Consider the following 22,476-nt stretch of genomic DNA (forward strand, 5'->3'; position numbering starts at 1 on the left):
AACCCCGGGAAACACAGAAAATTCAATTCCAAGTGGGGCTTAGCTTCCAGCAACCTGTCGACGACTAAATTAAAACTTCAGTATCTTACGATGTGATTTCCACTTCCACTGAGCCACTCGCAAATATCCTGTCTGAATATGCGTAAACCAGTTTCAAAGATTATATTGGGAAAGTAAGTAAGTATTTGGAACACTGCTCTCAGACTTAGCAGGAGGGAGGAAAAAGTGGTTTAGGAAAAAAGATATGTTTCGGAATGGAGCTTAATCCAGATTCTGGCAATGCCCTGAGGTTTTCAACCTCTTTCGACCTTGCTCTTCAACCTGAGCTGCACTGCCATGTGTGCCTGCGGAGGTGCTGCCTGAAGGAGCTCCTGTGCTTCTGCGGAATAGAATTTTGCTGCCTAGTGAACAAAAGGCAGAGCAGAATAACTCAATTCCTCTTTTAGAATTATTTGCCTAAATAATGAAACTTTGCTAAGGATGAGGAGAAACCTTACCATTGGCACTGTGCAGCACAGAGGATTAATACTAGTTAAATGGAAAGCTTTGTGCTTTACCTGCTGTTCAAAAATCAAGCAACATTTTCCTGCAGCTGTGCTAGACCTGCAGTAAGGCAATTAATTCTTATGCTTCTGGAAAAAGGTATTTCCTGACTCTAAAAGATCCCGTTGGTCCATCCTGTAGATAGCTTTTCTCATTGATTGGTGTCTCTGGGGCTCAGGTTATGTGACCCATTTTATGTTTTTATCTGTGAAGATTATGCCAGCAAGACCGCTGTGAGGAGGTGTGGGGTCTTTGCTTGCAGCTACTGCTGCCGAATTTTTTGCTCTGCACAATTTAAAGGGTGTTTTCCAGGGTCTAGAACAAAAAAAGGGGCAGAACCCTCAGGTAAAGGCAACAGGGAGAGCTGCAGCAGTGAAACAAGTGACACCATGTTGCTGAGCGTGTGATGGACTGAAATAATTGGTGTGAGTGTGGAAAGCTGCGGTCAGAGATAATCCTATCTTTATACAGGCAGCCGGGCTATGAACTGCAGGCTTGTGCTCCGAGAGGTCGAACAGCAAGCCTTGGGTGGCAGGGAGGCTAGGTGTGGTGTAGGAAAAGCCTGCTTTTGCCCTTTAAACCCAAACTGTATGCAAACACGTGGGCTTTTGGAGTGGGAGTATTTTTTGCAAGGTGTGTGTTGTGGATTTCCTGATGTAATTGAGGTCTGGTGGAAAGCTGTGTGTGGCTGGTTGGAAAAGGGCACTGTGAGAGTATTGTATTTCCAAGGATGACTTCGGGGAAAACAAATCTTTTTCTCTTTTGCTTTTTGCCTTGTGTGCATGTCTGTGACTGTCTCGATTTTTTTTTATTTTTTTTTCCCAATCCATATGGAGCGAAGTCTGCCTCTGTGCAGCCCTAACACATGCACTTGTGATTCTTGTTTCGTTGTTTGTATGAACGGTACTAAAATAATCAGTGGAACTGATGGACAGAAGTTTCTGAGAAGTGCTTTGGCTGCTGTATTCTTGGTTGTGTTAATACACATGCCATTAGAAAGTGCATGGTATGGCTTGTTAGCATGAAGACAATAATATTGTGAACTTATGGCTTTAAAAATCATGTTTTGAAGCAAAACAACTCATAAATGTTAAATCCTTTTTATTTTTCTCTAGTTTTCAAGGCTTTAAGGCTCTTGTTTTCAATCTACTGTTATCATGGATAAAACTTGCATTGGAACTGTCTGATTCCAGGATTGGAAATCATAAAATCCCTCAGAAAAGTGATTTGAATCATTCATGAGTAGCATGATTTTGGATGGGTCTTCTACCAGAAGATTTTGTCTGATTTGTCAGGCTAGTACTTGAGAACAGATTTCCATTTTGCAGGGGCTATTTCTTATCCTCTTTGCTATGAGTTAGTATTCGCTTTCTATATGTAGACTGTGTCTGCCTAGTCTGTTGTTGGGTGCTGTTGTGTCAGGGTCTGTGCACATTTCTTCAGTTAACTTTATTATACTGGAATTGGTTTAAAAAATGTGGGATTCCTGTCTACCAAAAATGTGGCTTGTTTATTATTGCTGCTACTGCCAGATTGCTTTTCTGCTTAGAGGGATGGCAGAAAACAATATGCTGCGAGATTGCAGTGGCTGTGTGCCGATAGACTGAGCAGGAGGAGGTATATCAAAACAACTGCCTGCCTATAAATATGATCTATTTGGAGCAGAAAACAATTGAAAGTATTACTGCTTTCAGGAATTTTATTACCCTTTGTGGTGGCAGCTGAAGACCCGTTAGGTTACGAGCATGATCATTAGCTCATAATTAGACAGAATGAGGCAGCAGTTCAAACGATGAATCTCATTTCCTAGCTAAGAAAGGAAAACTGAAACCCTTGGATTAAAGGCAAGGATTATTAAAATAAAAAGCAAGTATTCATCCACTTACCTGGCATGCTGTGACTCCGTGCTAATGTTCTTGGATTGGCTCTGAGCACTACCTTATCTCCGATTAATCATGGTCTCTGTGTTAATATATTTATTATGGTCATAAAATATTGTCTTGATTTCCACTGTAGGAACCTTTATTAAGAAGAACAACTCTCCCACACAATTCTATTCTAGTTTGCAAAGGGCAACACATAAGAAGTAAGCGAAAAAAGCCAAAGTGATGGTGATACACAGGTGTCTGAGGGTGTCTGTCTGAAAAACATGGACTAAGTGCAGGTGGGGTCACATCTGCCAAAACGAGGAGAAAGGAGGGGCTGGAGAAGCATTCTGCATGGCCTTTGGCATCGGTGGCTTTTCATGCTGCGTGTCCTGTGCATCTAAAGAGGCTCCGTGGGTCTCCAGGGAGCTGGGCTTTGCCTGCCAAGAGGGGCTGAGCACGGGACTGTGGTGTGCTGAAACCTCTTTCAGCTTCAGCGTTGGGGTGTGTGCTCCTGGTGTCAGACCTGTGCAGGGGCTTCCCCTGGTACTGCCCAGCCTCACCTGCCCCTGGGGGGAGGACTGGTGAGGGACGTGCAGGCGGTTTGCTCATACCTGAGCAAAAATCAGCTAATGGGTTTCGCTGCAGGTGCCAGGGAGCCAAGTGGTTTTGCACAGCCGACTCACAGCTGTCTCAGAGCGAGGGATTTACAGGAGAAAATGTCTGGATTTATTTCTGTAGCTATTTAAATTTTTGAATTTGGTTTTAAAATATTTTCTACTAGAGATCTCTGATTTCCTTTGGGATGGCATAAATAGGTTGTTTGCTGTAAGGAACTGAAAGCCGGGTGGAAAAACCTAGAGAGTAAGCAGTGCTGCTGCAGATTCTGCTTCTTTCTTCTCGGTGCTTCACTCCACTTAGATATCAAGCTAGAGATTTTGAGTGCTTAAATTTAAATGTGTAGTTGAAGGGGTGGAGGGAGGCTGTGTGCTGGAAAGGGAGGTTTGTACAAGTTGCCTGCTGCCTTCAACTCCACCAGCTTGGACGTGGGGTACGTGATAAATGGGCGCAGTGGGGCTAGAGCAGACCAAGTAAGACCAAGTACCTTGCAGAGACGGGCCCCAAGGCCATAGCAGGGCATCTGCGATGGGAGCAGACATAATTGTCAGCTGTTTTCCCCATCTCTAGTCAGCACAGTTAGTGCTCTTCTCTAAAGCTACAGGTAAATAACTAGATTCCAGTCTGGCATCGTAACGTTTTTAAAAGCCAGAAAGCATCTCACTTCATCAGAGAGGAAATCTGAGCCCCAATTACTTTGCTTTAAAAGGTCCCAGGCTGATAGTTCAGGCAGGGAAAATGCCGGCCCTTATTTGCTGTGGTCCCTGAGCAGCCAGCACAGCCTCCTCTCCCTCTTTTACACCTTGGCCAGACGTGAAGGGGTTACATTTTGAGATGAATAATGACTAAATTTATTCGTCATGGACAAACGATGACAGCTGTTGAGATGCTCCTGTTAGTGCTTCCCAGGGGATAAAGTCAGGCTGGCTCCCAGCGCCAGCCAGCCCAGCCAGGCAGAGGCAGCTCCTCTGCAGCCGGATTGTTTGTCCCGGCTTCCCCTCGCGAGCAGGGAATTTCCTTCCTAGAAGTGCCCTGAAGTTTCCTGGGCTGAGATGGGTGTTCCCGAGAATCCTGCGGAGCTGCTGGAGAGGACTGAAGCCATAGCTGTTTGAATCCATGTGCGAAGACAGCATGCCTAATGAATCCGAGGGGCAATGATTGATTATGCTCTGGGCTGAAAGCCGCGGCTCTCTGAGAAGCACCGTTACATCTGGGCACGCTATGGAAAATATGAAGGAATGTTGAGGAAGCTTATTTGCAGAAGGATATGTACTTGTAAGCTATTCTTTCCTTATTAAATAATGTAAAGGGATTGAAAATTTTAAAGCAAACTGTGTTCTCTGCTTCCCTAAGACAGCAGAGTGGTGAGCAGACAAAGGCCTCTTTTATAGGGGCATGTCTCGGATGGAGAGCACTATGTCCCTTATAAATGAGCACGGGGGGGCGTGTATGGGAGAATATCCGTGGTTATTTAATGGTACAGTGTCGTACTGATTCTGCTTTGGTGCATCTCTGCTGGAGTGATGAGTTACACCCATGCTGAATTTGGCACCTTGTGATTTGTAGACGGGCTGCAAAAAAATATCATCCTGGTTCAACTGATTGTTGTGATCACGGGTCAATGGATGGGGGGGGGAAGGCTTTTTGAAGATAATGGGCAGTAGCTTATTTTTCTCTTATTTTCTGAACTCCCATGTTCAGGTTTCTTTCTGTTCTTTGTTTCTCTTTCTGTCCTGCACACGTGCTGCTGAACGACTTGGTGTGCAGTTCTGCATGTCTCTGTTATTCTACACTGCTCAGATCAGAAAATGCTGTTTGGTTATTGAAGGAATACTAGATAACTGTTTATTATTTATTTTTTATAAACTTAATGAAGATGTGATTGTAACCTAAACATCCCCAAACCTGTGGGCTAGTTGGTTGCTGTTTTTTTTTTTTTTGTGTTGTTGATTTAGTTAATACTCAGAAGCCTGTTTTACACTGATTTAATTGCTAAAATGCTACCGAAGTGCAATCATTTTAATATGTTTTTCTGAATTTGTATGTGTTACATAAAAGAGCAAACCACACCCTCTTTTCCTTTTGGAGGGATGAGGTTTTAAAAATGCAGATGCAAGAGGGAGGGAGTTAAATAAGAGTGTCTAGGTAGGCTGTAATGTGACTGACGGAGGATTCTGTTACCAGATGCAAGTGATTTTGAAGTAATAAACTACGTTTTGAGTATGACTGACGTGCTCTTGGCTGGTAATATATATGATAAATAGTCGTTTGTTTAGTATCTACATACAGGCATTTGAAATAAATGCAACTGGGGCAAATTTTGTCTGGAAGATTTTGTATTCAAGGTCTATACAAGTTTATCTGCATCATTAAACCCCTTCCTAGTGGCTTCAGAGCTTACACATTTTAAAGTCTTATTTTGATCTGCCATACCCTTCTCTGTAATTCTGAGCAAATGTTATTGAAATTATTACCTGTTTGAACTAGACTATATCTTTCAGGTGGAAAAAAATTGTTTTCAATAACTTCTTGTAGTAGAATATGATGGGTAAGACACCTCGTAACCTGTGGGTAGTAATTCCTGTGATGACTGCACAAAATGACAAAAAAAATACCACACAAATGTTTGATTTGTTTTTAAATTCCATCCGGTCACCTTGCTGGATATTTTCTATTGGAGAAACATTATTAATAAGTCACACTGGAAAAGTACATTACTGAGTCTGCAGTTACCAACCATACAATCAGGCGACTTGTTAAGCATCAGATCAGGCTAAACCATTCCCTGCAGTGAACTTTCGCTTGATTTAATTAAAACACATTTTCCAATCCTTTAATCGTTCTCATAGCTCTTCCCTGAGCTCTTGTCAAACCATATATCTTGTTTTTGACTCATGTACATCAGAACGGAAGGTTATCAGTGTTGATAGGGAGGTAGCACGTTCTGCATGGCTGCTTTAGGGTGCTGTGGTAGATCCCCCATCCTAAACGTGGCTGTTCTTTGCCTTAGCTCTATGACCTGACACTTCTTGATAAAGTTCGTGTGTTTACTTTTGCCTGAACAATAGTTGAAGTACCTGTTATTACCCCTGCTTTCCTTTAGAAGTTTCTTTTTTTGCTAGCCCTTTCCCATACTGCCAGACTGTTTGAACGTGAACAGTAATGGAACAAGTCCTTGGGCACCGTTCTGACCATGTTGGGTGCTGTCCACCTGCTACCTCAGTGCTGTGACTGGAGTATGGCATCACGTGGGTGTGCAGCTCACAAATGGGGGTTTTAGGTTTTTAGATGATCCCTTTACAGGTCTTCTGTGTCCAGCTGTTAGTGAGCCATTTGGGGCAGGGAAAGCTAAGGCTAAGGTCAATACAAGCCGTTCCATGATTCTTTCTTTTTGCCTTCCCTAGAATGTCTTACTGTTATTAATTTATTTTCTTACTTTCAGAGCTCTCAATGTGTATTGAATTTCACTCGTTAGTGTCTAACTAGGAGCCAGTATTTGTTACTTGATACTCCCAGGTGCTTTCCTGAACAGGGATGGATTAAAGCACCTGCTTGTGTCATTTGCTAAGTGATATTTCACTCAGGAAATATTCCTGAAACAGTGGAGAGGGGGGGCATACCTTGGACTATTGGGTAGAGATGGGCATGCACCAGGTCTCAAGTCTTGAATGAAGCATTAGTGTGGAGAAGCGAAGTGATGGGGAGTGTGTGCGTGTGTGTCTAGCCTCAATACACACCATCTACATCAGCTGTCCAAATGTTTTGTCACCCTTCAACCTAAGGCCAGTTTTCAAAGTGGATTAGCTAATCTGTGTAAAACTGCAGTATAAGCACTCTTTTGGAATTGAAGTGACCTTCACCAAGAACCAAAGTGGCTGTAACTCACTTCAAGTGAATATATGTTCGTGTCTGGAAGTAGGGCCTGCAATTCTCTTTAGATGTATACAAAGGATTCACTAAGCTTCAATTAACCCAATACATTTTTTTTTTTGGATTTAAGGTAACTTTTGCTGTTTCCTTGTAGACAAATTCTGCTGATGGTTTAAAAAGTTAATGTGGGGTTGTAGCTCTGGGTTGGGTTTGTGATTAATGGTCCCAAACAGAAAAATCTGTAGCTTAACAACAGCATAGGTGTTGCCGTGTGATCTTTCCTGGGTTAGTCTGTTTATTCTTCATCTCGTGCTATGGTTGGGATAGTTAGGATGGTGTGAAGGGGCAGCCATCTCTTCCTGGTCCTTTCTATACTTGGATTTGCTCGTGTTCTTGGTTTTACTGCAACCCATGGGGAAATAGCTCTTGGAAGCAAAAACATCAGATACAGACTATAGACACCTTAAGTATTAGCTGTGGCTAATCTTTTAGTTGTAGGTCTGTGGTTTATTCTTTCCATCTGGACACATGCATTAAAGCATTATAATGCAGTGGCTGCAGTAGCATAAGAGAGGGTTCAGTGGCTGGCAGTCATTCCTGAATAACCAGGGCTCTAGCATGAAGAAGCTGCCAAGTTGGGAACTGGCAGAACAGACCTGACTCAGGTGTCAGTAGACCATGTAATGTGTTTGCCGTCACGTGGGCATGCTCCTTGTGAAGTCTCTTTGCTTCATCAGACTTACGGTTGACTATGCTTTTTTTTTTTTTTTTTTTTTTGGCAGATAAAAATTTTGATGATGAAGACTCTGTGGATGGGAACAGACCTTCCTCTGCTAGCTCCTCTACATCTTCAAAGGCCCCTGCAAACTCACGTAGGGTTGGGATGGGGACTACCCGCAGACTTGGGTCTGCGCCTCTGGGATCCAAGTCCTCAAGTAAGCTGATCGGACATATGAATTTACCCCTACGCAAAGTATATGTAGTCTTCGCGTTTCAACTTATTTCATGGACTTTCGGGCTGTGTAATTCTCAGATTGGCCCTGAGGATCCAGTAACAGATTATCCCCATGTGAGACCGTTACATGTGTGTTTGTTGAAATGCCAGAATCATCGAGGGTCAAACAGCCCCCACATCTCTATAATGCATGTTGTTGCATTTGTGAAAGGTTGGAACTGTGCAGTTGTGCACTGAGGGCTTTGAGTAAATCGTGCCAGTGATGCAGAGTGTGAATTTTTATTTTTATAGCTGCAACTCTGCAGCTGGACTGAGGCAGGCTGCTAACAGCTACGTGCTAAACTTTGGCCTGTGCAACCTACAACTGATATGTTGGCTTCTTCTAAGACCTTTGGGCATTGCTCGTAGTGAATGTGAGAAAGAAAAGGGAGCAATAATTCTGAATGTGAGCAATAATTCTAAATGTCATTACAAAACATCCAGAGAAACAGAGGAAGTTCCCTGTGCCCCAGTCTCTAATCTGATTAATATTCCAGTGTCTATTTATCTTCGTTATCATTTGTCTATTTGTGTACCTGTCAGGAGATCTGCACCTTCATCTATTATAGATAGGATTAAATCCTTTAAAATAAAATCTCCTATGTAATTAAAGCAAATATTCCCTTTCATCTTTCAGAATGTCCCCTCTAACTGTTGAGTGACTACTGTAATGACTTCCCTAATGTGCCCTCTGTGCCTAGGAGTTGAAGGATGCTGTGCATATGCAGTCTGTAACTGGCATTGAATTTCCCTGCCTCTGTTTTCATTACATTTGCAGCACTGGGAGACTGTGTGGGTAGTGAACTTTCTCCTGATTAGGTACCTTGATAGATAGCTAGTGGTTTCTTAATTGATTCTCTTGTTGATAAGAAGATTGAAAAGGCTTTTTCATATGCATGTCAGCAGCCAAAGAGGGAGCAGGTGCTGTGGATGAAGAAGACTTCATTAAGGCATTTGAAGATGTCCCAACAGTTCAGGTAAGTAGAACTGTCTGCTAAAGTACATAACACAAAACAGCAGAAGATGGATGTAGGATCTAATCACTGACAAATTGAGCTTCACTTGAATGCTGGCAAATCTTAAGGGGAAGGTAAGTTGAAAGTTGTAGGGAGGCAACTTTGAAGTGGTAGTAGCTGCCAGTAGTTTGTGTGAAATGCTTAGAAGTGGAGGGAAAGGGGGTAGGAGGATTGTGGTGAGGACGCTGAGCTGGAACTGGATGTGCATGTTGAATAGCGCTGTCTGGTTGAACAAAAACTTAAGTCAGCAAAAGCCTCCCTGCATTTCGTCTGTGCTGTATGCAAACCGAAAAGAGTAAAGGTGATTTGTACTTCCAGAATCACTGTTGAGTGCTATGACAAGATAGCACGTTTTTGCTGGTAGATTTACCTGGGTAGCTGAAATGTGTATCCCCTCTCCTTCACCGGAGTTTACCTGTTGGGGCAACTGAGCACAGCTTGAGTTATGCATTAGACTTTTAACTTTTCTTACTGACTTTTGTTCTTTTGCTAAACACTACAGGAATTCCACTTAAAATTGCAAAACTATAGTAAAATCCTTTGATCATCATGTGGTCATGTAATAATTTTTGATTGCAGGAAGTATGTAAATTCTTTTCATTATGCAAAACTAGCTAGGATGTCCAAGACTAGCATGTGACAGTTGAGCATTGAGGGGTAGAGGACAAAAGAATGTAGGTGGGAAATGATCTTATTTTCTGGAGTAAATCTCACATTATGTTGCTACTCTGTATTTAAATTTACAGATTTATTCTAGCCGGGATCTTGAGGAATCCATAAACAAAATAAGAGAGATACTATCAGATGACAAGCATGACTGGGAACAAAGAGTATCTGCTGTGAGTAGTGGTTTTTGATATGAACTCTATTAATACAAGGTTTTCCTGCAGTGAACTTATCCCATGAAGAGGATACTGGGAAAATCTCAGAGCAAGGCAAAAATGCATTTTAAGTGGTGAACATCTGTTATGTTTCCCCAAGCTTGGGGAAATGTTTCCTTATGAGACTGAATTTAAACCGCATCTGTGGAGGAAATTGCTATTTTTGATATAAAAAGAATCTGGAGAGACAACATCAGGTTGAACTGGAAGTCATGCAGGAATTCCAGATGTGAAGCTAGAAATTTGCTAGCAGATGCTGAAATCAAAATGTCAGAAGTGGGATTCAGAATCTCTTAAAACTTCTTGACAAGGCAGAATGTCATTTTGCCTAGAGAGAGCTTATTTATACTTTTGCAAAAAGGAAATACAAAACAATTCAGAAAATTTACACACTTAAAAAATTCGAATAAATGACTATGACTGTGGGAAATGTAGTAGTGTGAAATCAGGCATTATAAGCATGGCAAGATTCAGTCTTATATTCTGACATGAGCTGTGTTCCTTAGTATAAATATTATACACAGTAGACTTTCATCACTGGTATAGCAACTTTGACATGTCTGTCAAATCATATATCACAGATCTGAGTGTCAAATTGTGCTGATTCAGTGTACTTCGTTTTTCTTTGCTCTAGTGAGAGCAGTGAGCTTAAGTTGAGGCAATGTACATATGCATCAGTATTCATCAGGACCTATGGAGTTATCTGAAAGAATGTCTCTATGATGAAATTTTGTGGTCCCAGTATTAATAGCAAATATGCTATTTGGATGAGGTCAGGGTTGCACTTCCAGTAGAGCCAGATAATTAATGAAGTCAATGGACATGTTCTAGATATGTCAGTGTAACAGTCATCTGAGTATGAACCAAGTCTTTTAAGTTATTAAGGGGGAAGAGAGGAGAACTTTTGGTCTAAAAAGTACTGTTTGGGTTATTAATGATAAGTAGGAGTGGCTGTATGCAGCACTTCTGGATTCCTGTAACAGCTAGCATGCTTATTTTATTCTGCATTCGTCATATGTTAGCTTGTGAGTTGAGTATAAGATCTGAAATAAAAATTGCTTGGACTGCTTTAAGAAGTGGCATTCCTCAACACGTGTAGTTGTGCAGGGACCCAGGGAACCAAGTATCAGCCCTGAACGTAACTGTCCTTGTGTATATTGCTCATTAACAGTCACTGCTTTGTTTTATGGTGCTAACAGTTGAAAAAGATCCGCTCCTTACTCTTGGCTGGAGCTGCAGAATATGATAACTTCTTCCAACACTTGCGACTCTTGGATGGAGCATTTAAATTATCTGCTAAAGACCTGCGGTCTCAGGTAGTGCGAGAGGCTTGTATCACCTTGGGGTAAGTTTTCTTTCTAAACACACTTAAAATGTGTTGTAGAAACAGGAACAAATGCTGATTAAAACACATTCAGGATGTGACTGGCGCTGTTAGTGCTACATACTAATAGGCAGGACATTTTGCTACAGCCATTTAAAACCATGTAGGCTACTAACTGAAGGTGTGCAAACCTGTATTCTTGAGTTTTAAATGATGTTATTTAAGATATGCTGAATGAATGAACAAGCTTTATGTTCATGTTCTGAGAAAAGAATCATTGAACAAGAAGAAGGGTGCTGCAGTATTTCTAGCAGACTGGGGGGGGATTCATACATACGAAGGCAAAAATGATGACTTCAGAGAAACTGCAATACAAACTAACAATTTCAGAGAAATACTTGTACTCAGCATCGTACCTCGTTTGTTAACAAATTTTTAGCTGCACAGGTTACTTTATTTCATGACAAACCTACTGTTTCTCAAAGTTCAGGTGAACATAGAATATAAGTTTGAAATGAAAGTCAAGGAACTATTTCTGAAAGTGTCCTCTGGAGTTGGAGAGGAGGTGCCAGTTGTGAAGAGTGAGATGTCAAATATGCTAATGTCAGATGTTCTGTACAATCTGACACTCTTAATCCTCAGCACACTTACCAGCATGACTTCATTCTGTTTTTCAGACATTTGTCATCAGTTCTGGGAAACAAGTTTGACCATGGGGCAGAAGCCATTATGCCAACAATTTTTAATCTAATTCCAAATAGTGCCAAAGTCATGGCCACTTCTGGTGTTGTAGCAGTTAGGTTAATCATTCGAGTAAGTATAAGTCAAAAGAGAACAATTATCAATTTCAAATGCTGTGGTGTTTCTGAGAAAATATGAATGTCACTGCAAGGAAAATTAGATCAAATGCCAAATCTGCTTTTCTGATTATGCTAAGCTTGTCTGCCTTAGATGTCGTGAAGCCTTGTGTAGATAAGTGATGATAGATCAGTCCTTACAAAATAGTAGGAAAAAGTAATAGAAATGGTAGGAGAAATGCTTTTTTACAGAGTAAGATGTTTATATCCCTCAGAGATGAGCAAACTTTTTTTCTTTAAATTGGTTTTAAACCTGACTTGCAGCACAGACTTATGCTCTTAATTGTGCTATAAAACTCCTCTTGGGCAGCACCTGCTGCCAAAAACCGTTAGGTTGCAAAGATGACTGTGCCTAATGATGCAGTGAGTAAGCTGTAGATAGCTTGACACCTCTTAAGTTGTAACCACTGACAGTTTAGATCCTCCTCAGGTGACCTCAGCTCTTTGACTCATTGGTGCCTGTCATTATAGAAGAAAATAAAATTTGTTAAAGATATTTTTAGAGATAAAATATGTTTTTAATAATAAAAATCTGTCCATATTTGTTAGTGTTCCTTTATTTGGCAGTTCTATTTTTTGGAACTGAACAAAAATATTTATGTACAGGTCTCAGGTGGCTAGAGGAAATGGCTTTTCATTCCATGGAACTGCAGTGTAAAGCTTTCTTCCTGTTTTTGTTCTTCCTTTTGTTCTAGCATACGCACATCCCTCGACTAATACCCATCATAACTAGTAATTGTACCTCCAAGTCTGTCGCAGTTAGAAGGTGAGCATTTAGTTTGAGTTTCTTCTATTGTTTAACAGTAAATAGGTTCACATGTACTTTTTGATAACGTTCATGTATCTGTTTTTATTTATGAAGAGGGCTATTATAGACATTTTTGCAGAGAATGCACCTCATTCTGCCCTCATGAGTTGGGATCAAATTCAAAGTCAGCTGTTCTGTATAAGACACAGCACTGCAGATAAGAAAAGATGCTTTTCCTCAAAGAAATGCTCTTTAAATTAATCTTTGTGCTTGCTTATAATGTCATATTAGTTTTTTTTAACAGACGTGTTTCTCTTCCCCACTACTTAGCTTTCTAGTGACATGTTTTCTTTGAGCCAGTCAGCAGAAGTAATGTTCAGTGATAATTGTCATCTAGAAGTTGAGCTGTATGTGCTAATGATCCTCTCTGTGTTGAAAATCTAAGTGTGCTCCAGTACAGCTGCCTCACTTGGAGATTCTTGCCTGTGCCATACAGATTAATTTTCTTCTAGTTAAATGAAAAGAAAGTCTTTGTAGCTGATGAATTCAGTAACAAACCTTGAAAAAAGTGATGGCGCACAAACGCCTTCATTTCTTGAAATGAGGAAGGGAGATTGAAATTGTAGAGAAGCTAAACATGAAGTTTCCATATGAAGTTTGAACTAAGGGGTACTGAGTAGGATTAACTTGGATCTTCTACATCTGTGTCCTGTATAATGAAGAAGCAGGATTTGGGGATTTTTGTTACTTTATCTAAAACCCTCTCATCAGAACTTTCTGTGGAGAGGTGACTCCAGTTACGTTGATTATTGAATGCATTTATAGAGATGTTGCTATTTTTATTGGGGTCTTTACTGAAATCTCATGTCCCAAGCAGTGTCATAACAAACGATTGCTGCTGTGCAGAGGCAGGTACGGTGAATTCAGGGTGCTTCTTAAGTTAAAAGAACTCAGCATTTCTCCTTTTTCTTCTCAGGCGCTGTTTTGAGTTTTTAGACCTGCTGCTGCAGGAGTGGCAAACTCACTCCCTAGAAAGGTAAGCTCTGAAAACAGGTAAGTGGGTTAATTCTCACCTACTAATGTCTGGGGAGGTTAGGCCTGTAGAAAGGACAGTCTTGGAGTTGAGATTGTCATGTAGCAGAGATTTTTGTGGTAAGAAAAGTACTGACGTGTACATGCATGCTATTCATCCCTGTAGTTCTGGCAGGCAGAGTTCAGTGAATCTCTTCATGCCAGCCCTGGAACACTTGTCTGAATGAATCTATGAATTTAATAGATTTGTACCCTAAAGTGAGATGATGAGCTAAAGGCTGCTACACATCTAGCAGGAGCATCTCAGGCTTGTACAGCAGTTCACACTAATGAACAGTGGAAGGAATTGTTGGGGATACAATTGGGAACGGTCCAGTTTCCTTAGCCCCTGGACTGCCCAAGACTATTTAAGGGTTAAGAGAGTGTTTTTACACCCAAGTAGTTTAAACTAACCAACTAAAGACAGACCTATGAAGAATGCTGCTTGCCTTTTCCTACTCAGCAATGTGAGTGAAATAAAACTGGGTTAGAGTAAATAAATCAAGGCTACAAATGTTCTTGCATGGAAACAGGAGGATGTGATGAACTCTGTTCATTGAGACCAAGGCAAAATCAGATTATTGATTTGTTTGTAAGTGTAGCACGTCTTTCTATATTGCTGGATAATGCTTCCTTCTTATTTCAGACACATATCAGTGTTAGCTGAAACGATAAAGAAGGGAATTCACGATGCAGACTCTGAAGCCAGGATAGAGGCAAGAAAGTAAGTAGAAGCTATTGGTGTCTTTTCTTCCCCTTCTATACCCTTATATTGTGAGTTTAAGGTGTTGCATGTTGGAAACTGAAGTCCAGACAAGCAATGTTCTAGTGGCAGGTGAGGCTAACACTCGGTTAAAGCTGAGGGAGTGTGCTCTTAGCGGGAGATGTCATGTGAAGTGATCACATAGGGCTCAGTTATATATTTATTTCCTGGTTTCTAATGGTGCTTATTTTGCTTTGTTCTCTAGTTGTTTATTGTCTTTTTACCTGTCTGAGCAGGTAAAATATGTACCTGAGCTTAACATACAAGATTTTAGTGTCGACAACTAGTAGCTTTGTCATTTGACATTTGAGGTGATTGGGTTTAACTGAGATTTCTTCTACTTAACATAACAATGCTGTTATGTGTTTCCTTTTTGGCCTGTGTGCAAGACTGGGTTATCTGCTACTCTTGAAACAAAAGCCCATGTGCTAGTACATTGCTAAATGGTATTCTAAATTAAGGAAATATTTTGACACAGAAATAATATCTTTGTGCATATCTATAGGAAACTTACACGTTTGCATTTTTCTTTTGTTGATCTCTTGCATTGCCAGTAATGTGTTTGCACTTAAAGTACTGTGCTGCTACACTACCATCATGTTTTCATGTTTTTGTGAACAGAAGATGACAGGAACATTTTTCAGAAAGAGGGTGCTGTTAAATCACTAAATAAATTTTGTTAATCTAAATGGTGTGTTATAAGCAGAGCTATTTCATGGTAGGACTGTTTAAATCCTTTTGAAAGGGAAAATGTGCATCACTGAAGAACACAGTACGCACTGAGACTTCACAGCAGGTGACTACTTAAGGTGAATAGAGAGCAAGGAGAACGGCATGAGACTTTAAAAAACAAGCTTAATTCTCTTTTCACATGACACAGACACAGATTTCTAGGTTGGAAGAGACCTCAAGATCATCGAGTCCAACCTCCGACCTAACACTAAGCACTCCACTAAACCATATCGCTAAGCTCTACATCTAAACGTCTTTTAAAGACCTCCAGGGATGGTGACTCCACCACCTCCCTGGGCAGCCCGTTCCAATGCTTAATAACCCTTTCGGTAAAGAAGTACTTCCTAACATCCAACCTAAAACTCCCCTGTCGCAACTTTCGCCCATTCCTCCTCGTCCTGTCACCAGGCACGTGGGAGAACAGACCAATCCCCACCTCACTACAGCCTCCTTTAAGGTAACTGTAGAGAGCGATAAGGTCGCCCCTGAGCCTCCTCTTCTCCAGGCTGAACAAGCCCAGCTCCCTCAGCCGCTCCTCGTAAGACTTGTTCTCCAGACCCCTCACCAGCTTGGTCGCCCTTCTCTGGACTCGCTCGAGCACGTCCATGTCCTTCCTGTAGCGGAACATGTCCTTCCTGAACATGGTTCTTGATTAGGTGTTGCTGATTGTGAGACAAATTTGTTTCCTTCTAGTGATGCGAGAACGCATGTGACTTCTCTGAGGACTGACTGGCACATACAAACAATTCTTGATTCATTTCAGCTAACAGTCTCGCTCTTAAACTGCCCATTAGTTGCCTCCTGAAAAGCGCTGAGAGCCTTCATCTCCTTTGTGATGAGAGTGAATGGTGTTATAGCATCAGCCAGGAGATTTGTTCCAGAGAGGAATTCCTTCCCTGATCTTGCAATGCTCTTTTACTTTCAGCATGACACTGACTGGAAGTCTATAGGAACATCTCATTCTTTTTCTTCACGAAAGACAATCAGAAGCTTCAGCTCACTACAGAAGATCTGTCTCTGCAGCATGTATAAGAGCTGCTTGTTAAACTTAAGAAACACCTGCTGGTGCTTTTCCTGAATCAGGCCCATGCATGTGTGTTCTGCTTTTGGCTTGTTTTAGAAGTAGCTTTGAGGACCTAGTCTCAAACTGGCATCAGTCTAGTTATGGGTCTAGTCTGGGTCTATCTCCTATGTACGTTAGACAGACAGAGATACAACAATTTCTTTTCTATTAAAGCTTTTTTGACTACTTGTGTTTTCACAAAGTCACAAATGGTGTGCCTCTTCTTATTTTTGTTTGCTTTCTCTTCTCTGGGGTTGTTCCTCCAGCTCATCGCGCTACTCAGCGACATGTCTGAAGTGCATCATGGAGGCAGTAGATGATCGAAATGAATAAGCTAATGAGCCTGCTAATGCCGTTAGCGGAAAAGGCTCTGACTGTACCTGTGCTCCGCTGACTGTTAAAATATGGCAAGGAAATATTACTAGCGTTGTGCCTTGTTTCCAGGTGTTACTGGGGTTTCCACAGTCACTTCAGCCGAGAGGCAGAGCATTTGTACCACACTCTGGAGTCCTCCTACCAGAAGGCCCTGCAGTCGCATTTGAAGAACTCTGACAGCATTGTGTCCTTGCCACAATCGGATCGCTCCTCCTCCAGCTCCCAGGAGAGTCTCAAGTAAGTCTTTCAGTATCACTACCTCTCTTGGTGTAAAGAACTGCAGAGATAACGATGGCTTCCTCAAATTCAGAGGAGCTGCTTTGGGTACTCTGAGCTATGCTTGTCTCACCTGGTCTTCATTTGGCCTCAACACTTGGTTATGTCAATTTTGGTTTTTTTAGTTAACAGTATATTAAAATGCAGGAAAACTCCATTACTGGCTTAAAAAAATAATAATTATCTTGACACCATAAATAACTTCTGGGTGCTTTTTGTGCTCAGAAGACATTGCTAGCCATTCCTTCCAGATGGGCTGAAAACAATGCTTGGATTGAAATTCTTTGTTTAGCATTCATCTTAGAGGTGTGAGATGGCCTCTTACTGTATAAGAGGAAAAAATGCCTAAACTAACTTAGAGTTGTAATTGCAAAATCAGTATGTAACTTTTCTGAAACATTCATATTTCTAGCTTCTCTTGAAGAGATAGTCAATTAAGCTGCAAATGTCTGCAGCTGAAGTGTTAGACACATATGAAAAATACCCATAATATACTAACACAACTCTTTATATCCACAAAAAGTGTTCTTAAAGATGTCTTCTTGCTCAAGTAGTATACATAATATTTTTTTCCTAGTGCATTTGTAAAGAATTTTATGGTGGTGCTATATTTATTTTTACACAATAAGCTTTGTCAGTCTATTCCTGAATGTGAATAACTTCCTATTAACTCAATTATGTATTGAGGGAACAGAGTAGTACTATTACTGGTGATTGTGAAATACCAGTTTTGTTTTAATAAATATTTTTATTTACTTCTAGCCGTCCATTGTCTGCCAAAAGAAGTCCTACTGGAAGTACTACATCTAGAGGTGAGAGTAGTAGCTGAAAATACAGTGAGGTGTTGCTGAGGAAATGCAACGAAGTAGAATGAGAATTTTTGATACTGCATTGTGCAAAGGACAACTTTGCTGTTTACTGCTCCTTAAAAATGGAACCTTATGTAATTTTTTTAATTGGTTCTGGGTTGTACACCCCTTTTTGTACAACAACCTCCGATGTAATAATGCCTTTGAAAGCTGGTAAACCTGTTATTGTCTCTACCTGAAGGGAAGGCTAAAAAGCCTTCAAAGTTGTAGTCAACATATGTTTAGCTGTGAAATAGCTGGGATTAACTTCTGCTGATGCTAGTACATAGAGCTGCATAGCCTACTGGTGCATTCAGCTTTTCTCTCATTTATTTTCTGTGGTTTCAGCACTTATTGGAGGCATAGTCTGCACAAAGTCCTACAGTGCTAAATTATATCTTTTTGCTAGTCTGTTTTTAACATTAGATGGAATATTCAGGTGCAGCCAAGAGTGGCTGATGTTACTTCATAGAAGACTTACGTGCAATGACAAAGGAATATGTAAGAATGAATGCTTGCTTATTTAATAGGCATCTTTATTCTCTTGATTCATATACCCAAGCCTATATACCTGACAAGTACAGGCAGCTGTACTCTCCTAAGTAAATGCACATAATAATCTAAATAGTAAATTTTAATATAGAACATCACAGACAAATCTTTGTTAGTAGATGGTAAGCCACCTTCTAGCCTTATCAGTATACTCTGCTGCTGATACCTTTATGTATACATTTTAGTATGCCTACTTTATTGTGCCTGCAAATGCATGTCTGCTTGCAGCTGAATAGACAAGTATGATGCTTAAGAGGGTAAACATTAAAAAGTGATGGGAACAGTGGTCCTCATGAGAAGATGAGGTGTTGGGAAGGCAGGTAGGAAAACTTGCAGGAAAGTGTAGAACCTGGGCTAAAGCAACTCACAAGCAGGTGATGGGTACCGTAGCTGAGTTTTTCTGTATTGCTGTCCTGGCAACCAGCAGTGATCTCAGCATTTAAGTTAGTGTCTAATAAAGTTCTTGGAGCTGGCATCAGGTCAGCATTGAAATATCTTTGCAGGCACTGTGGGGAAGCCCATGTTGTCCTGATAAAGCATTCTTAGTTGAAATATTCCAGTGCAAAGTAAAGAGTGTTAAAAATAGTACGTTAAACTGCTTGACACACAGAGCTTCTTCTTTGAAGAACACAGCTCAAAAAATTAATCTTCCTTATTCTGGGTCTCCCACTCCCATCTGCAGCATCTACAGTAAGTACAAAATCTGTGTCAACACCAGGATCTCTGCAGCGGTCCCGCAGTGACGTTGATGTGAATGCAGCTGCTAGTGCCAAGTCGAAAGTGACATCTTCTGGAGCATCTACCCCCTTCAGTTCTGCTGCAGCCTTGCCCCCAGGCTCATATGCATCACTAGGTAAATCTATACGTTCTACTGTTGCAGTTAGCTTTCTTTACTACCAGGCAGTGCCTAGGTAATTTGATTGGAATATAAAACCCTGGAACTGGAAGGACATATCTCTGATATGGCTAACAGCATCAGCGTGCTGTCTATTTTCTTTTGGGATTAAGCAAAAAATTTGCAAAGGAACTGACTTGCAGCAACATCTTATTTTTTCAATTGCTTTGATAGTCGCTGTCTCTTCTTTCTGGGGAAAAGCAGATGCTGTTGAGGAAATTTCTTACTGCTCCATTACTTTTGACATGTCTCAGTCTCTTTCTCCTTTCTCTTCCCTCCTTCATTGAAACTGGTTTTCCATGAATTATTTTATGCTTTGAATAGTACATCTTAGTTGAGCTTGATTACTTTGTTTTACAAAAGAGAAAGAGATGTAGAAGCAGAGAGAGAAGTAGGCCTTCCCATTTCACCACGCGCTTAGGATATAAGTGTCTGTTCTTCTGCTGACTTTCTGGATTACTGCCATTGTTTTCTCAGACCATTGTATATCACTGTCAGATACCTTCCCAGTGTTTCTTACAACACAGTTTGCATTTTCTCTCCTGGAGATGACGCTGCTAACTTGCTGAAGGAGGAAATGCAAGGCAGTGACTGACACAGTGTAATTTCTCATTCTGCTGGTTTCATACTAATCTAATTCCAGAGTTTTCATTGATTTACTTTTACAAGAGGGAGAAAAATCAGATGCCTAGTAGATGTCAAAATCAGTGGTCTTGATTTGAGCCGTGCCGAAATCTTCACTGAGTCAGCTGAGAAGTAGTTTCTCCTTAGTGTTCAGCATTTGATCTTCAGTCAGATTAAGTGCCTGGTGAATCACATAGGGATGTTTTCTATAGGTTCCCTTTGTAAATATGTTGTTTTTATATCTGAAGTCTTTTACCATGTCTTAAGTGTATTGGTTGTATTTGCACAAGTTCATGTTTTATTCTGTTTTACATTGCATGTTGATATTTGGTTCAAGATTTAGATGCATTGCAGTGAACTCTTAATACAGATGATGGAGTTGATCTCTTAATGGTGTGCATTCAAAACTTAAATAAGCAGCTGTGTTTAGTTGTGCTGTGTCCTTGCTTCAGTGGCAAAAGTGATTTTGTACCATCTTATGTTGTGAGGAAGAAAGGAAAGGGGGAAAGAAAATACTAAAGATGGCTTTGCCCTTGAAGCCGGGTGACTGTGTACAGTGTTAGTCTTGCTCTTAACATACTGAAGGAGAAAAGCAGGAAATGCACTGCATTCCGTTAAGTAATGCAAGGCTGCTCCTAAAGGAGTCTGTTTCCTTTTGAGCTAGCAGGGAAATTGGTCACCTGTGTGTCTCCTTGAGAGAAATGGTGAGGCGAATGAAGAAAATGGGGTCTGGCAAAGGTTAGTTATGTTGTGGAAGGAAAAACTTGCAGCCTTGTTCTTCAGATGCATCAAGCTTTGATTTGCTACTCAAATTTTTTCATTTCTTTAATTACGTTAATTCTTTTGCAAACTTCTGTAGCTAATTTATAGTGCCCACTTCTGCTGATGTTACTAATTCATCCCTATTAACCCTTTCCTTATTTTTTTTAATTTGCCTAAAGATGGTACTACCACTAAAACTGAGGGTAAGCAGTCTCTCTGTGTAACTGAGGTGTGTCTGCAGTCGTACCACCCTACCTGTTCTCAAAGTGTTACCCGATTCTCATCCATGTTCAGTGGTGACGTGCATGAAGTGTTGCATGGTTGTCCTGCTCATTTTGATGCCATGGGGTAATCTTCACTTTCTCTTTAGGCTCCTCCCTACTAATGGCACTATTTTGTTTTTATGACTGATTTCTGATCACAAAGTTGTACGTGGGTCTCCCTACTTAAAGCAGTACTTTTGGTTGAAGGTGACCTGTGGACAGATTAAAAAAACAGGGCTTGTGTTTTCTTGCTCCACGATGTGTAAAGGTTTTCTGTGTTTTTCCATCCAAAGCTCAGGTCTCAACTGCCAAATGCTTTCAGGAAGAGCCTGGGCAGCAAGAGAATTGAATGAGATGATCACATGGCAGAAAAATGAGGACAGTAAACAATGATCTCTAGGGAAGGAATATTTAGTCAACCTCTTTAAACCTGAGCTCACTCTTTTTTTTTTATTGTTAACTGTCTGAGTGTGATGGTTTACAACTAAGACAGTTGGAGGAAAGTCTTTTTTTGAGAACACTGAGCCTGCTAGTTTGGGAGGCCTCCCAGTCTGGTTATCTGGCTTTTTGTCAAAGCTTGTTCTTTATTTCTTACTTCTCAAGCAAAAAAGATCACTGGAAAATCGCTTTTTCTGAGGTAGACAGGGACTGAAATCAAGAAGGCCTTCTACACCTAATGAAGACAACTCCCCCCAAACCAACCTATTTTTTTTTTTTCCCGTTGCAAGTCTCTTTTCAAGGGATCTATTACTGTTTTGTGGGACTGTGTTCGTATCCTTGATGGCTGCTTGTATTTGGATGTGGTGTTCTGAGAAGTGCCACTGTGCTGTTGTGACGTGTTTTTGTTTTTTCCTTCCTATTACTGATTCATTGACTTATTATTTGGAGGGAAAGGTGTCTGCCATCTTCAGAACTGTACTTAATCTTAGTGTTTAAAGATGAACTGGCTCAGAATCATGCACAAGTGTTTATGGTTTGTGATCTGTCAGTGATAAGGAACATGGAGTTGGTCTTAACACTTGTATTTCTAAATCATCAAATTAGGTGAAAGTTCCACGTTGTTGCAATCCTTAGCTTTTTTTTTATTCACTGCTAACCCCTCTTTTTCACTTCTTTCCTTCCCCACAGTCTTCAAAGTTTTCTGGTTTTGGCCTAACATAGGAATGTTGAATGTTTAATACTATCTTCTCAACTAGCCCACACAATTCCTCTTACAAAACTTACAAATCCTCTCCTAGACTAACAATGTTTATGGAAGCCTGTTCCAGTAGCTGTCCTCTGGAATACCTTTATTTTTAGTTCATTAGTTCGTTTAGTTCATTAAATGTTCTATTGTTGTCATGCAAAAGGTTTTTTAGTAACTTTCTTTCAATTCATCTACATTGGAAGCAGATTGGATTTGTAAAAGTCTGTAATAGAAACCAGCAAGTCAGCTGTGGGACGAAAGCTGCGAGATGAACTTTCAGAAACTGTTTTCCACTCCCTCCATGTTCTTTTGCTGTAGGATTCTCTTGTGGTGGTGAGGAGTGGAGGATT

The 22,476-nt window shown here is 40.7% G+C and overlaps 1 protein-coding gene across 35 annotated transcripts in view; it reads left to right on the plus strand.

The window, feature by feature from the left end:
* Positions 1 to 22,476, plus strand: part of CLASP1 (cytoplasmic linker associated protein 1) — a 164,232-nt gene that overhangs the window by 63,582 nt on the left and 78,174 nt on the right. For 18 of the 35 annotated variants that reach the window (XM_040561462.1, XM_040561464.1, XM_040561473.1 and 15 more), the window contains 12 exons: positions 7,679 to 7,831; positions 8,794 to 8,867; positions 9,653 to 9,745; positions 10,987 to 11,132; positions 11,789 to 11,924; positions 12,664 to 12,734; positions 13,693 to 13,752; positions 14,434 to 14,511; positions 16,790 to 16,957; positions 17,759 to 17,808; positions 19,079 to 19,249; positions 20,857 to 20,880. In XM_040561462.1, the coding sequence (XP_040417396.1) occupies positions 7,679 to 7,831; positions 8,794 to 8,867; positions 9,653 to 9,745; positions 10,987 to 11,132; positions 11,789 to 11,924; positions 12,664 to 12,734; positions 13,693 to 13,752; positions 14,434 to 14,511; positions 16,790 to 16,957; positions 17,759 to 17,808; positions 19,079 to 19,249; positions 20,857 to 20,880 (1,224 nt within the window). Of the gene's footprint in view, positions 1 to 4,020; positions 4,302 to 7,678; positions 7,832 to 8,793; positions 8,868 to 9,652; positions 9,746 to 10,986; positions 11,133 to 11,788; positions 11,925 to 12,663; positions 12,735 to 13,692; positions 13,753 to 14,433; positions 14,512 to 16,789; positions 16,958 to 17,758; positions 17,809 to 19,078; positions 19,250 to 20,856; positions 20,881 to 22,476 lie in introns of those variants that run through there. The other 17 variants (XM_040561483.1, XM_040561492.1, XM_040561482.1 and 14 more) reach the window with 5 other exon arrangements.

Source organism: Cygnus olor, chromosome 6 (genome assembly GCF_009769625.2).
Source record: "Cygnus olor isolate bCygOlo1 chromosome 6, bCygOlo1.pri.v2, whole genome shotgun sequence".
Taxonomy (NCBI): Eukaryota; Metazoa; Chordata; class Aves; order Anseriformes; family Anatidae; genus Cygnus; species Cygnus olor.